At 38.5% G+C, this 15460-nt stretch overlaps 1 protein-coding gene across 1 annotated transcript; it reads left to right on the top strand.

Moving 5' to 3' along the window:
- The first annotated feature begins 1200 nt into the window (after nt 1-1200).
- Nucleotides 1201-15392, top strand: LOC129585969 (proton-coupled folate transporter-like). Its single transcript, XM_055478927.1, has 7 exons — nt 1201-1447; nt 11845-12047; nt 12952-13114; nt 13236-13256; nt 13515-13654; nt 13793-14189; nt 14543-15392. Exons 1-7 carry the CDS (start codon nt 1216-1218, stop codon nt 15076-15078), a joined length of 1692 nt encoding a protein of 563 aa, XP_055334902.1. The 5' UTR covers nt 1201-1215; the 3' UTR covers nt 15079-15392.
- The last annotated feature ends 68 nt before the right edge of the window (nt 15393-15460 follow it).

Here is a 15460-nt window from a genome sequence, read left to right as displayed (position 1 = left end):
GGTAGGTACAAAGTGGGCCAAGTTTTAAAACTTTTAAAACTTTTAAAAATAAAATTAATAATATATAGTTTTGACAGTGATTTTTCAAAAAGCGGTTTTAAGGTTTTAGCAGTTTTTAAAAATAAAACTAATAATATATAGTTTTGACAGTGATTTTTCGAAAAGCGGTTTTAAGGTTTTAGCAGTTTTTAAAAATAAATAATATATGGTTTTGACAGTGATTTTTCGAAAAGCGGTTTTAAGGTTTTAGCAGTTTTTAAAAATAAATAATATATAGTTTTGACAGTGATTTTTCGAAAAGCGGTTTTAAGGTTTTAGCAGTTTTTAAAAATAAATAATATATAGTTTTGACAGTGATTTTTCGAAAAATGGTTTTAAGGTTTTAGCAGTTTTTATAAATAAAACTATTAATATATAGTTTTGACAGTGATTTTTCGAAATGCGGCTTTAAGGTTTTAGCAGTTTTTAAAAATAAATAATATATAGTTTTGACAGTGATTTTTCGAACAGTGGTTTTAAAGTTTTAGCAGTTTTTAAAAATAACATTATTAATATATAGTTTTGACAGTGATTTTTAGAAAAGTGGTTTTAAGGTTTTAGCAGTTTTTATAAATAAAACTATTAATATATAGTTTTGACAGTGATTTTTCGAAAAGTGGTTTTAAGGTTTCAGCCATTTTTAAAAATAAATAATATATAGTTTTGACAGTGATTTTTCGAAAAGTGGTTTTAAGGTTTTAGCAGTTTGTAAAAACAGAATTAATAATATGCAGTTTTGACAGTGATTTTCAGAAAGTGGTTTTAAGGTCTTAACAGTTTTTAATAATAAAATTATTAACCCGTTGACGGGCATTGGCGTTCAGGAGGCGACAAGGTGTTTGGGATTTTTTCCTTTGCGACTGGCAACAGTTAATCGTTATCCTTTAATGTAGTAAGCAACATGGGACTTTAAAGCAACAGTAAAAATATAATAGAAACTTTTGTCTAAAGTTAATTACGAACGACAGGTCCGCGAAATTCGTTAATTTTGGACTTTCCTAGCTGCCGTAGGTCTTGCTAATTAACTAATTAGTAAATGATTAATTAAACCGGAGATAAATCAGCAGGGTACAATTGACAGAGCTGAATCTAAAAACGGTTAACACGGGTTCTGTAGGTTGAACCACAGATGACCACAGTCCGTCAAAAACGTGTGTCGCCTACTAAACGCCATCAATGCCCATGAAGGGTTTTGAATACACGGGCGGGTGCAATTTCGACAGCAGCGCTTTATACGTAATCGATTCAAGATCTTGTCGGTTTGTACCCAAACGTGCGCCACACGGTTACAATTGTCGGAATCAGGCAAAAAGCCCCTTTTCTGATCAGCCCCCGGGCGATCGACGAAAAAGCAAAGTTGTCTCAAACGTTGTCTGCCTCCGGACAATAAAACGTTCAAGGAAACAGTGTATGTACGGTAACGATATAAAATGGCACCATAGCACTTTGCGCTCTGCCGCGTTTCTTCCTACGCTAGCGATATGCATCGCTTAAGAAACAAAGTAAGAGAGTCCGATAGCTTTAAAAAATATGAGAATTTTAATTTCGACCAGCCTCTGGCATTTGCAAACTTTAGTGATTACAACTTGTAATGTGCACATTGTCATTGGTGATGCTGACCTTTGCGGCAGGCTTACGGGTTACTTTCGGCTACTTGTGCGTTTTAAAAAGTGCTAGTGCGTAGAGACCGCTTATATCTGAATCTACGCCTATCACAACTGCAGCTGCACCATCCCCAACGCTTTTTGGTACTGCCCCTTGCGGCTAAACCCAGGAAAAGTGCAACCGCGGACGACGCGGCATCATAAAATGGTCGAAGTGCAGCAAGCACAATGACAAACTTCATACGGAGTGCTTTATGCAGTACCATAATATGCAGTTGTAATAAGCGTTATGGCAAAGAAATATCATCGGCGTAATTTGTTTTATGTATTTTATTGAGTCAAAACACATGGAAACGGGTTTTGACAGCTTTTAATTTTTTTGCTTGACCAGTGGTCAACACATCGTCAACGTGTTGACCACTTCTATAGTGCTGTTTTAAAGCACTTTTTTTAGCTGTTTAATAAAGTTATTGCTTTTACGTAATAACTGTTTGCCTATTATCGCAGTGTAACGTAGGGTTCTTCTTTATTAAAAGCTCTCAATGCTAACAGATGACTTCGCCTAACACTGAATTGTTACAACATAGACGGGATTGTTAAATACCGCGTAGAAGAGGTAGAAACATCGAGAAATTCTACGGATAAGTGTGCACTCAAATGTAGTGCTGACTCTGCACTCTGGACCGGATGTCCTGAGTGCTTCGTGCGTAATATGTATGCACGTTGTGCTGACTTCAAAATAACTAACACTCAAGTGGACACGTAACGATATTACTGTATGTGACATTGTCTTAACACGTTTTAACTGCATGATACAATTAACCATGCTACACTCCCCTTCTAAAGAAAAATAATCGAAGATTATTTATACTTCGTTCGTGCTTTTCGTTCGCGTAGATTGTATCTTGATTTATCCTTTTCTTGGTATTCGGGTGATGTGTCGGCAAAAGGAATATTAGTTCTTTCTTCATGGTCTTCCGGTGTTGTTTTGGCGATTTGGATATTTTCTTCTTCGTCCAACTTGTCGTGCCAAGGCTTCAGTTGGGAAACGTGTACAATGTCCGTCTTGCGTCTTCCGTTTACATTTTCTATCTCGTAATTCACGTTGTTTAACTGGCGGATTATGCGGTATGGTCCGTGCCAGTGCTTTAATAGTTTAGTAGTAAGGCGAGTATCAGCTGCGATGATTTTTCCATCTTTGTTTACAAGACGTGCTACGTTCCAGCGATACACAAGTGCATTTGGCTGATATTGCGTAGCTTCTCTCCTCTCGTTATATGGAACTTGATTCCGTTCGTTTCCGTCTATACAGCGTAATTTGGCTAGTTCCTGCGCATCCTTTATAAATTCTGTTGTCTGTTTTACGTAATGGTGAAGGTCGTGGATGGCTTCCGGTTGGTTTAGTGCTGTGTCAAGGGCAGATGTTGCTTGCCGTCCGTGTAGAAGTTCGTATGGAGAGTATTTAGTAGTTGCGTTGACGGTAGTGTTAATGCAGTGTGTGACGAAAGGAAGGTACTGGTCCCATTTGTTGTGGTCATCGCAGTATTTCGACAGGCATTCGGCAATGGTCTTGTTTGCTCTTTCTGTCATTCCGTTACTTTGTGGATGATAGGAAGTGGTAAACCGCTGGTGACAGTTAAGTAGCTTTGTTAACTGAGATAAAAGATCATTGCAGAAATGTCGTCCACGGTCAGATACGATGTATTTAGGTACTCCGTGACGTAGAAAAATTTGTTCCATTAAAAATTTAGCGGCATTTTCTGCTGTTGCGTTTCTCACCGCCTTCGTTTCAATCCACTTACGGAGGTGGTCAATGGCGACATTTATGTACTGGTTCCCTTTGGTGGATGTTGTATATGGGCCTTGATAATCTATTCCGATGGTGTGCCAAGGTCCTTCCACAGGAAATGGTTGCAAAAATCCGGCTGGCTTCCCTGGCGGAGGCTTTTTAACATTACAAGGAATACATTGTTTATTGTACGTAGAGATGGAGTCTGTCATGCCGGGCCAATAGTATTTGTCGTGGAGCTGGTGGTACATTTTCTCCGTTCTGGAGTGTCCGTTTACGTCGTGAGCATTGTATAGGACTTCTTTCTGCATCGTTTTCGGGATAACTAATAAGGTCACCATTTTGTCATTACGGTATGCTATCCGGTATAGTAAATCGGAAATTAGTGTGAATCTTGTACGTCGGTATTTGTGGGCTTCGGTATGTGGCGGTCCCTTAAGGATTCCGGTAATTCTTTTGCAAAAGTTATCGGTTTGTTGTTCCTGTTTCAAACTGGAAGTAGTGATGTGGAATAACGGGCTGGCAAACGTTTGACTTTTAGGTGTGTTTGAGCAATCAAATGGATATCTTGAGAGGCAGTCCGCTACTACATTTTCTTTTCCTGCTCTATAGCCGATGTTGAAATTATATTGGCGTAATCTTAAAATCCAACGTGCGTGACGTCCTGTTAAATTCTTTGCGTTAATTAATCCTCGCAAGGCGTTGTGATCCGTCACAACTTCAAAAGTCCTGTTTGGATCACCTATGTATGGGCGAAATTTGTCGAGTGCCCATACAACTGCCAATAACTCCTGTTCCGTGGCGCTGTAGTTTCGTTCTGATTTCGATAAGGCTTTGCTGGCATAGGTAATGACGGTTTTCTTCCCATCTTTCTCAATTTGGTGCAGGACAGCACCAAGTCTTACGCCGCTGGCGTCTGTCTCTACGATGTGTGGTAAATTCCGGTCGAAGTGTGCCAGGATAGATTTAGTGGTCAAGGCTTGTTTCAATGTGTCGAAGGCTTTCTGTTGAGCTACTGTCCAGTTGAAAGCTGTATCTTTGCAGGTCAGTTGATGTAAAGGTGCAGATATTGAAGCGAGGTTAGGGATAAACTTACTGTAGTATCCCACCATTCCGATGAAGCCTCTTAGTTGTTTCCTGGTTGTCGGTGGTTGGTACTTCTGTATAGCTTCAACCCGTTTAGGATTTGGGAATATGCCGTCGGGATTGACTAGGTGTCCCAAAAAAAAATTCAACTTCTCTGTGTCCAAAATTGCACTTCGAGGGTTTAAGCTTAAGTCCTGCTTGGGTCAGCCATTGTAAAACTGTCTCCACTTCTTCTAAGTGTTCCTGGAATGTCCGGCTATGGATGTTTATATCGTCCAAGTAAATTACCACAAAACGGCCAATCAATCCAGTAAAAATCTTATTCATCATGCGTTGGAATGTAGCGGGGGCATTGGTCAGCCCGAATGGCATGACCTCAAACTGATACTGATTAGTCGATGTGAGGAAAGCTGTTTTGACCTTGGATGATTCTTCAATAGGAATTTGCAGGTATCCTTGAACTAAATCCAAACTAGTAAAATATTTGCTACCTCGTAGAGATTCCAAACAGTCGTCTATTCTTGGGGATTGGGTATTTATCTTTTATGGTAATTTTGTTTAAATCTCGGTAATCCACACATATACGGATTTTGTCTTTTTGCTGTATGGGAACTAAATTGGCTGCGTACTGGGACTGGCAAGGTGAAATAATTCCCAGTTTTAACCATTCGTCTATTTGCTTGTCGATGGCTTCCCGTTCCCACTGCGAAAAACGTCTCAAATGTCTTGAAGTCGGTTCGTTGTTTCCGGTATCTATATAACATTTCGCACAGTTTGCACGTCCCATTGGTGATTGCTTTGTTGGAAATATTTCGCGATATTTAAATAGTAATTTCAGGATCATATTCTTCTCTTCGCCGTTAAGTTCTGGATCTAACTTGAGCATGTTCTCGATTTCTATCATTGACGGCTTGTCGTCTATAAACTTTGATGAATCCCCCAATAAATCTTTTGGGCTTAGTTGCCCATTCTCCTCTGCGTACGCCTTTTCTTCCTCTTCTCTCTCTTCTTCCTCTCTCTCTTCTTTCTCACTCTCTTCTTTCTCATCTCTCTTTTCTTCTTTCTTCTCCGGAGACTCCTTTGTGAACATCGTGCCTTCAGTTAATCCTAGGTGTTTCACTGATAAATAGCTCTTATCCTCCCGTTCATTGCGCATATGGTCGGGTTTTCGTTCATCGTCAACCCTCCGACCAAGTTGGCCAAACTTAGGCAAAGGTTGTGCTGATGATGTCCGGTTGCGGAGAAGCGCATTCTTGGATGGTATTGGCAAGGTGTTCCTTAGGTCGGCCATTAAACGTGCCTTTGGATTGAAAATTTTATTCTGTGTAAAATCAATGACAAAGGGCGTTGACCGTAAATAGTCGGTTCCAAGCAACATGGCGTATGGAAACCCTTCCAGTATGGCTGCTTCTATCCATACTCTCTCTTTCATCAAATCTACGGGGACTCTACATGCTCCTGAAATATTTAATTTATCACCTGATGCGGACCATTCCAAGGTTGTCTTGCTAACTTCTTTTTGTTGAAAAATTTTTGATTTATAATTGAAATTCCAGATCCAGTATCTATGATGGCTTCTATTGGCTCATTGTCAACTCGTACTTTGCAGGTTATTGCGCCGGTTGTTGAATTTGTACAGACCAGTTGATTGTTTACCGTAGCAAGAAGAGCCTCGTCTGCCACGGTCTTCAGTTTAACTCAGGAATTTCCGGTACATCGTCGTGCTCTTCGTAGCTGAAGTACGACGGCTGTGTGTTGTTGTTATTCCTGTGGCGGTTGTAATTTCCTCCCCTGGAAAAGTTGTTCCTGTTTCCTCTAAAATTCTGGTCAATATTTCCTCCTTGGCTTCTGCATTCACGAGCGGCGTGACCTTTTCTTCCACATTTGTTGCATTTTGTCCAGCAATCTTTCTGCAGGTGTCCTCTGTTTCCACATCGATGGCATGTTACTTCTGAACGAGTATTGCGTTCATTGAACCGGTTATCATTACGGCGGAAACTGGGTTGGGAACCACGCGCCAAGTTTTCCACAATGTTTACCACTTGATCCAAGCGTTTGGAGAGATCCGACATTTCGTTATTACGTGTTTCCGTGAAGAAAACTTTAGCCTTGGAGTCTTCAGCTTCCGATTCTTTTTGCGCCTTTTCCTTGTACTGTTCTTTGGTTGCTTCAGTTTTCAGCTTGGCCAAGAATTGGGCCACAGTTGTTGGTCGATTGGTAACGAAGTTAGATTTCATTCGCGTTGGGAGTTCACGAAACAGTTCATTTGCCTTTTCTTGTTCGGTTGCAGTTGAGTTAATGACGTCGAACATTTTCAGAACTTTTGTGACGTACGATGGAGGATCTGATTTCGCTAAATTCTGGTGCTCTTCCTTCTTCAGATCGTAGTCCAGGTCAGTGGGGCCGAAAATTTTAAGCAGGGCATTCTTAGCGCTAATCCAGGTCACATGCTTGGTTTGCTCCGATTCCCATTATCTTAACGCATTGTTAATGAAGCACAAATTAAGATTCGTCAGTTTTGTAGCTTCGGTCAATCCGTAAACTCGGGTAAAGCTTTCATAACGTTCAGTAAATTTACGTATGTCTTCGTGTGACTCACCGCCAAATTTAGGGAAATCTTTAGGAGAAAGTTGCATTCCGGACTTTTGGAAGACAGTAGTAGTAGTAGATCCGCTCTGTTGTTGTTGTTGTTGCTGTCTTTGCTGTTGTTGTTGGCTTCTCAAGGTGGTTATCTCTTGAAGAAGATCCCCGATTTTTCTTCCATATACATTGTTGGTGCTGATGAGTGACTGGAAAGCTGCATCTCGTGTTGCTTCGTACAGCGCTTTGAGGTCCGCTCTGGGAATTGTAAATGGGAATGTTCCATTTTTGATTTGGTCTAATGCGTCAGCTTCTTCAGTAACACGTAGCACGTTGTAAATGTCGATTAGGAAAGGAATGTCTTCTAGACGGAATCTTCTGAATATGTCGTGTTTCGGTATGAGTAATTGCAGTCCGCCGAAAATAGCTTGAATCTGGGTGTCCTCGAGTGTGATGCTCATCGTTGTTGATTTGGGGTTGGATGTTGAGGAAAGGCCACTATCGGAATCTGTCACTTTGTTGTTGGGTTTTCGTGACTTACCTGCCTGGTTGGCAAGCCGTAATTCTTCGTCAGTTTGCTCGAAATTCTTGTCCGGTATACTGGTGTTACTGCGAGTGTCAGGCATTAACTATGGAAAGGTAGGCTATATAATAGCTCGGTGTTGAAAGGTCAGCTGGATTGTCCATATGGTAGATCAGAATGGAAAAGTGCATTAAATGTATACTATGACATTAAAGACCACTGGAGGCACCATTGTAACGTAGGGTTCTTCTTTATTAAAAGCTCTCAATGCTAACAGATGACTTCGCCTAACACTGAATTGTTACAACATAGACGGGATTGTTAAATACCGCGTAGAAGAGGTAGAAACATCGAGAAATTCTACGGACAAGTGTGCACTCAAATGTAGTGCTGACTCTGCACTCTGGACCGGATGTCCTGAGTGCTTCGTGCGTAATGTGTATGCACGTTGTGCTGACTTCAAAGTAACTAACACTCAAGTGGACACGTAACGATATTACTGTATGTGACATTGTCTTAACACGTTTTAACTGCATGATACAATTAACCATGCTACAGCAGAATTAAACCTTTTTATGCTGTAGACCGTCCATGCGCATTGGCGTTCTGAAGGCGACATAAAACCACCGCTGACCTATGGTCAACAGAGGCTCACAAATAATTCGCTTTCTTAACTGAATTTCTTCATCGGGAAATGCTGATTTTCATAAGGAAACTCGCACTCCTTCGAATACCGCCCGCTGGAGGGTTAACATTCAGTTTTGTAGTCATTTTTCAGAACGTGGTTTTAAGGTTTTAGCAGTTTTTATTAATATATAGTTTGAGAGTGATTTTTGAGAAAGCGGTTTTAAGGTTTTAACAATTGTTTATGATATATGGTTTTGAGAGGGTTTTTTTCGAAAAGAAGTTTTAAGATTTTAACAGTTTTTATTAAAAAATTAATGATATTCGATTTTGACAGATATTTTTTAGATATCGATTTAAAGGTTTAAACAGTTTCTAATAATAAATGCATAACTTGACTGGGATTTTTCGAGAAGAGGTTTTGAGGTTCTACCAATTTTTAATAATGAGACTATTAATATATATACTTGTTGTTTTTGACATTAATGCGGAAAATCAGTCCGGCCCACAAGTCAGCACACAGCTTCCGGCTTTCGTTGTCGGCGAATTTGTGCAATATTTGAAGGTTCGTTTCTAACCATAAGGTACGAGAATACTTCTATAGAAGTTTATTGGTTGTTTGATTTTGCTCCGACACCTTTTCAAAAATTGTTGGAGTGCATTTCATCAAAAGTATGGCTTCGCTTCTGCTTTCCGCAGTTTTTAGTTTTTATTTTACAAAACTAGCAGACCCGGCGCAAATTGCGCGGAATAAGTCCGCGAAGGATTATTACTTTTTCATCACTAAACTCAAAACTAAAAAATAACGATTACAAATGTAATTTTAATGAGCGAAACCTAGTGCAATTTAATTTATTTCCACTGGCGAATGTTTTAAGAGATTAACGTCTCGTAGATTCGTTGGCTCAGATTACGAAATAACGTTAAGCGTAGAAATTTGAAAGCTGCCGTTTCCCTATGTACCTTATTACGTTTCCATGTGTATCTCGTAGTTCTAGCTACAGACAGTAAATAAATAATAAATAAATAAATTCAAAGATCCACGTCTGCCGCTCCCGATATCCGGCAGCATTTTCCTGATCGGCGCAGGCGTCCCGTTACAGTACTGTTGTATGTACCACAATCCCTGCCGAGAGCTGGCATTGTCCAACTTCCCGTGTTTTATTTTGTTTTTGTTAGGGAATCATATATAAAAAATATTCGAAAAATATAATCAAAATTGGCGTGCTTCTCACGTCAAACTTTTTGGATGTTGGATCAAAGCGTTGGAATTTATAACAAAATTAAGTCGCTTAATTTCTGCAAAGGTTACTGGTACAAAATTCTAAATGGAATTTTAAATTCCATAGATGATTTTCATAAAATGCGTTAAAAGCAACAACAATTTTTATGACAATTGTAGTAACATATTAATTAGGTCAACAATTTCCTTCTAAATTTTTTTTAAGCGCATGCATTGTTCGCATTAGCATAGCCTCTCGCACTCGAGGTGGCAGTTATAACGTTAATTGGTTTTTGACGTTCCCGTAGGTTTTGCATGTTAAGTTTTTAAATTTTTTCTCAAAACTGGTTTTGGTTTTCACAAAAGTGACTTTTTTGGGCTCATCTACATGCTGTACTTTGCGTTATCGAATGATATACGGGGACCTAAGTTTCGCCTGCTGTGTCGCTCAGAAAAGGGAGACAGACACGATTTTTGTGCACCTTCTTATTCTTTTATTATTTTACAAAATGAGCAATACAGAAAAGTTTTTTATGAATAATGTTTTCCATATGCATTCCCGTTTTTCATCAAACATTCTAAATATGCTGAACTCTGAATGTATGCCAGTTAATCAACATTCAACATTCCAAGTTAGAACTACTCGTACAACATGTCTCAAAAGAAAAGGTTTTACAATGACATACTGTGTTGTTGAGTCAACTTGGCACCTTCTTTACAGTGAGTCCTATCCGCTTGACGTATAAGTACAAATTGTAGGTATAACTCACCGTATCAAAAGGTGCCAAGTTGACTCGACAACACAATGCTATCCTAAAGGCTAAAACAAAGCAAGTACTCGTACATCTATTCACTAATGTCATCCAGTACACGAGTATGCAGTTTGCTCACTGGACAGTGTTGATACTCGTAGCTCATGGTCAGTTAGTGATTTTGTGGAAAGAAACAACAAAGCCCAATTTCGAGCAGTTGCTCATGAAATTTAAAATCAACTGCTATTGCAGTTAACTGCATTCTATTTCTTCGAAAAATTGATTTACCGGTGCCACCAAGCCGGTTCCGGCAAAGATAGCTTCGGTACAGCATTCATAGTTCATACTCAAAATTATATATTAATATTTTAATTTTTAAAAACTGCTAAAACCATAAAACCGCTTTTTGAAAAATCACTCAAAACTATATATTATTATTTTTATTTTTAAAAACTGCTAAAACCTTAAAACTGATTTTTGAAAAATCACTGTCAAAACTATATTAATATTTTTATTTTTAAAAAACTGCTAAAACCTTAAAACTGATTTTTGAAAAATCACTGTCAAAACTATATATTATTATTTTTATTTTTTAAAGCTGCTAAAACCTTAAAACCGCTTTTCGAAAAATCACTGTCAAAACTATATATTATTAATTTTATTTTTAAAAACTGCTAAAACCATAAAACCGCTTTTTGAAAAATCACTGTCAAAACTTATATTTTTATTTTTATTAATAAAACCCGCTAAAACCTTAAAACCGCTTTTTGAAAAATCACTGTCAAAACTATATATTATTAATTTTATTTTTAAAAGTTTTAAAAGTTTTAAAAGTTTTAAAAGTTTTAAAAGTTTTAAAAGTTTTAAAAGTTTTAAAAGTTTTAAAAGTTTTAAAAGTTTTAAAAGTTTTAAAAGTTTTAAAAGTTTTAAAAGTTTTAAAGATTTTAAAAGTTTTAAAAGTTTTAAGACTTGGCCCACTTTGTACCTACAGTGTCAAAATAACCGCAACCTTTCTATATTCCGATAATTCCTTTCTATATTCCGTTTTGTACTATCGGTTTAACAGTTCATACTTGGTTTGACCTCAAAATTAGTGCACATCGACGATACGGTAATTGATGGGTGTTCGGCCTTTTTATCATTTCTTTTTTGTTCATTTTAACGGAACGTAGAGATATCTAGCCTGTCACGCTGCAGCTTTCCATAAAATTAACCTGTCAAAGTTTGTTACGACTCCGATAAGAACTGATAGCAACAACGCAGTACCATTTAAAATGCAGTGTACAAGGTCATGCGCCTTTGTACAGGTTTGTAATGAAAGTCTACGGGCTACCGTGCAGGAATCTGTGCCTGGTTATGATCTTAGAACTTCCGTGATCATTTTGTTTTACACCACCAGTAGCAATATGTGTGTATACTGTATATGGTCATGAGAATGTCTACTATGGAATAGTGTTGCGAGAAAGACGGTTTGCATGCTGATAATAAGCTGCGAATTCGAATGAATTAATCTGCTTGTTACTCTTTCAAAGCCGTCAATTAATATAGATTGAAAAGTTAAATGCAGAACGAACTGAACATTTTTCGTTATAATAAAATGGATATAAAAAGGGAAAACTCAACAGATTCCATTATTTCTTCTTCTGAAGACGAAAAAGATGCTTGCGAACCGGCTGCCCATGTTGACGTCATGGCAAAGGAAGTCGACCATATCAATTATCCGCGGTTCATCCATAATCCTGCCCTTCTAACAATTCCGGTTGTCCTTCTGTTTGGCCTTTCTTTTGGTGTGTCTCAACCAGTATATACGGAATTAATTAAAGACAGGGTAACTATATTGCTAAATTATCATTAACTAGAATACTGTCTCGTTTTCGAAAGCAGCTAAAACGCGCATCGCATCGTATTAATACTGTAAATGCACGTTTATTCAGAAATCAGTATAATAATTATGTAATACTGAATGCATGTTCAAACTCTAAACAGAAATCAGATTTACAATGTACGACAAAAAGAGGTTGAACCGATCAGTCGGTGATAATCGCAACGACACGCACCAACTTGGACGCTGACTACTTTCAGACGCTCGCGCTCCGTGAATATCAAAGTGCAGCTATACTAGTTGCATATCAAAAGGTGTAGAAACAAATTTTAAACTTTTTGATACTAAACCTGTGGCGGTTTATGGCGAACCGCACAAATTCTAGCCATTTTGCTTTCCCATAGACTTAAGCATTGACTGCAAGCCAAACGGTTATGCGCACAGATCCTATGCTGTGCCTACGAGAAAGCAAAATGGCTAGAATTTGTGCTGTTCGCCATAAACAGCCATTAGTGGTCAAAAGTTTAAAATTTGTTTACACCTTGATATGCAACTAGTATAGCTGCACTTTGATATTCACGGAGCGCGAGCGTCTGAAAGTAGTCAGTAAGCGTCCAAGTTTTAGTGGTGGCGTGTCGTTGCGAGGTTATTTTGAACCGCGGACCGACTGATCGGTTCAACCTCTTTTTGTCGTACATTGTACGTGAACAATGTACTGAAGATCGATATGTGACAATTTTTGTTCCTGTTTTGAACGAAACTGGTACACTTCCCGATGACTCAAAGAGATCAAACATTAAATCGCAACAATTTTGTCTAAGTTTCACCTGACCCCGGAATGAATAATTTTTGTCGCGAAAACCTTCCGGAAGAATAAGCTAAAACAAATTGTGTTGCATTGCGATATCAGGTCTGCGAAATTATCCTTGGGTACCCTAAAGAGCTTTGCGAAGATAACAAATTATCTGCAAATCGCCATGCCGAGGACTCAGTCCGGACGCTGGCATCTAATTATGTGTTTTATCGCAATTTGGTGATGAGTCTTCCTTGTGTTCTGCTGTCGCAGTTTATCGGTAAGCGTGAGTTCTTATTTATATTTTTTGTAATTCTATAAGAAAACTTCCAGTGCGGTAGAGGAAGCGTAATTACAGAAACAGAGCCCATTATTGCCTCTAATTTAAATTTACGTTGCAGGACAATGGAGCGATAAATACGGTCAGTTTATAAAATGACCAAATGCAATTTACTGCAGTTTGTTGGTCTGGTATTGATCCGGCTGCATGGCGATAGTTAAACATATGCTGCAACCGAAATGTGTTTTAGATTTCGTGTTTCCGAATTTTAAATAATATGCTTTATGTTGCGTATTACCAGTAATTTGAAATTCCCAATGTCAATTATGAGAACCTACCATAATCACTGAACGCATATTGTACTTACCTATCATTGTCACAACCTGGTCTGTGTACGCAGGGCGCAAAGTACCAATGCTGATGCCATTTCTGGGGCTATTTCTTTGTGGAGTAATTCTACTACTTTGTGCATATCTCCCGATACATCCCATGTATATGCTCTTTGCATCTCTGCTGGCGGCGTGCTTGGGAGGATGGATGGTATGTACAATGCGTCTTAAAGTTGGTACATTTGCACAAAACTTAACCAAGGCCAAACACTAAGAAAAAAAAATAACCCTTAATTTGGTACTCATTTCGTTTTGATTGTTTGCTGTATACAGCAAAATTATTTCATAGATGTTTCCGATGGCCTTGTTTGCATACATCGGCGATTACACTAACGAATCAAACCGGACTCTAATCATGGGCATAGCGGCAGGAGTCCAGGCTATCGGAAATACAGCTGGAATGTTAATAGGAGGAACACTTTTGCACCACTACGGATTTGCCGTTCCCTTTTATTTATTTTGTGCTCTTCATGTTGCCAGTTTCATCTATGTAGTTATATTTGTAAAAGATCGCCGAGAATTTCCGCAACCATTGACATTTAAGCTCGAAACATTCACATCTTTATTCAACTGGGCAAATTTAAAAGATAACCTTCACACACTAAGACGCAAACGAACTGGAAATACCCGGCTACATTTTGGCCTGTTGATTATTTGTGTTCTCATCAGTGCCACCTGCATCGACGGTAACATTTTGTCATTTCACGATCAGTTAAGACGTACTGAAATTACAAAAGGCTATACCGAACCTTAAACTGCTTCATAAAATTAGTTGACAATAATTTGATCATATTCTTTATTTGATTATATTTTATTATTTCCATGCACGATTATTGTACTTGATATTGGCTGATTCTGACAATAAAACAGGCGTTGTAAATACGAGTATATACGGTATGTATAATTAGTAATGCAGCACAAGTTCAGTGTACTGTATGCATACTTCGTAGTAGTTCGTACAGGATAGGTATATCTACATTATGCAGTTTAAATGTGTAAATTCCCGGCTTGTGCAATAATTTAATTACTCGTTCAACAGGGGAGCCTCAAGTATTCCAGCTATTTGTGGAATTCGCTCCTCTTCGCTGGAACGTCGAAGAGTTCTCTACGTTTACCGCAATACAAGGTGCCATAGCCGGCGGCTTAATGCCCATACTGTTTTTGGTGTTCAAAAAGAATCTGGCCATGAAAGATACCGCTATCGGTATAATCAGCATCCTGTCGGCAATTGTCTGCAGTTTCGGTTATTCCCTAGCTCATAAATCATGGATCGTTTTTGTGGCTGCAGCGGTGGGTATATTGCGAGGTCTACATGCTGTGGCAGCACGATCCATTCTAACCGGTCGAGTAGAGAAAAGTGAAATTGGCAAAATGATGGCCATTACCTCATCCATACAGGCATTAAGTCCTACTCTAACCGGCGGTATCCTGCTCAATGTTTTTGGTGCCACAGCTGGATTTTGGCCTGGATTTTGTTTTGCTCTGTCAGCTTGGTGTTTTATTTTTTCGTTGGTTAGTTTTTGTTATATTGATGTCGATCGGCGAAAAGCCCAGTATGGGGAGAATGGAAAATAGCTCAAGAAGCGGGTAGGTAATAAATTATATTGAAGCGTAAAATGTGATAACTGAATGTGATAATTATAGATGGCCGGGGGCATAATGATATTTTATTTAAATCTTGTTTCATTTGCTTGCTGCTTTATGTCTGTACACCGTACATCACTTTCTAACCTATTTAACAAGTTTACTCGCTAATGGCGTATTTTAAGCTTTATTCTCAAGTTCTAACAATCACTGCTGTTGCACAGTTATGCTGTTTTATTGTACTTATTTTCGTAAATTTCAGTTAAATGCTGTGGCATAATATAACGTAAAGTAAAAACTGATGACAGCCATTTTATTGTTGTAAGTATCAATACATCTAGTATATGGATTACGTGTACTGCGACGATTTTAA

This window comes from Paramacrobiotus metropolitanus, unplaced genomic scaffold (genome assembly GCF_019649055.1).
Source record: "Paramacrobiotus metropolitanus isolate TYO unplaced genomic scaffold, Prichtersi_v1.0 Parri_scaffold0000018, whole genome shotgun sequence".
Classification (NCBI taxonomy): Eukaryota; Metazoa; Tardigrada; class Eutardigrada; order Parachela; family Macrobiotidae; genus Paramacrobiotus; species Paramacrobiotus metropolitanus.
The sequence above is the reverse complement of the archived record's forward strand: the minus strand, read 5'-3'. Positions and strand labels throughout refer to the sequence as shown.

Excerpts from the sequence above, each read along its gene's own strand:
- LOC129585969 (XM_055478927.1), top strand. The coding sequence starts at position 1,216 with ATGCCCATGAAGGGTTTTGAATACACGGGCGGGTGCAATTTCGACAGC. Across the intron at positions 12,048-12,951 it reads CGGAATTAATTAAAGACAGG|GTCTGCGAAATTATCCTTGG; the intron begins GTAACTATATTG and ends TTGCGATATCAG. Across the intron at positions 14,190-14,542 it reads CAGTGCCACCTGCATCGACG|GGGAGCCTCAAGTATTCCAG; the intron begins GTAACATTTTGT and ends CTCGTTCAACAG.